The sequence below is a fragment of the Vavraia culicis genome (assembly GCF_000192795.1).
Source record: "Vavraia culicis subsp. floridensis unplaced genomic scaffold supercont1.225, whole genome shotgun sequence".
NCBI lineage: Eukaryota > Fungi > Microsporidia > Pleistophoridae > Vavraia > Vavraia culicis.
In genome coordinates this window covers 1-793 of record NW_007360828.1, presented here as the reverse complement: position 1 = coordinate 793, position 793 = coordinate 1, and the positions used below count along the sequence as shown (strand labels likewise).

At 33.5% G+C, this 793-nt stretch overlaps 2 protein-coding genes across 2 annotated transcripts; both read left to right on the top strand.

Moving 5' to 3' along the window:
• VCUG_02732 (uncharacterized protein) lies at positions 1-335 on the top strand (the record flags this gene model as incomplete). Its single annotated transcript, XM_008077550.1, has 1 exon — positions 1-335. A coding segment is annotated over one exon (335 nt), but the record flags the coding sequence as incomplete, so codon positions are not given.
• A 30-nt stretch (positions 336-365) lies between these two features.
• VCUG_02731 (uncharacterized protein) lies at positions 366-793 on the top strand (the record flags this gene model as incomplete). Its single annotated transcript, XM_008077549.1, has 1 exon — positions 366-793. A coding segment is annotated over one exon (428 nt), but the record flags the coding sequence as incomplete, so codon positions are not given.

The following is a 793-nucleotide window of genomic DNA, read 5'->3' as shown; positions in this document are numbered from 1 at the left end:
AATGTGGCACTGAAGAATTATCGGCCAAGTTTTTCAACGATATTCCCGAGAATGTCATGGATGTTGATTTCACATCATCGAGGTTTAACAGGCGTATACTATTCCCTAATCATATCAAATATATTTGGATTTCCCACGATCGTACTGATGAAGGAACAATGCTAACATTAAGCAAGAGATGTAAAGAATTTATAATAAATTGTATACCAGCTATAATCGTATCATCACATAATATGGTGCAAATCAAAACATTACCTGACTCATATTTCAAATCCATAGTGAACGAGTGTAGTAATCAAATAATGTTAGAATTGAGGGGTGTAAGAATCGATTAGATAATAGGGATTGATAAAAACATAAGGACAATGGTATTCGAAGCTGCTCAATTATCCATAGGTTCAAGTGTAACATTTGATGAAGGAAACGAATATATAAGTATATCGCAATCAAAAGGCTTGTTTAATTTACAGAAATGCATAGGAACAAAATTATGTTTTGAAAAAGACATGTCTATCAAGATATTGCCCATAAAAAGTTCTATCAATAATATTTCGACAGTCAAAATGCACGATATTCGGTTTACAGAGCCAGTAAGACTGCCAAGTAAATGTAAACGAGTTGAATTGTTTTGTGTATCGACGAGTGAAAATGCCGAGATAGTTCTGAACTCGGGATGTAAAGAGCTTTTGATTTCTGAATACGCTGTTGCGATCAATGCTCAGGACGTAGAGAAACTTGATGTTTTAACCGTAAAATTATCGATAACAGAAGAAAACAGCATCAAATTCATTAA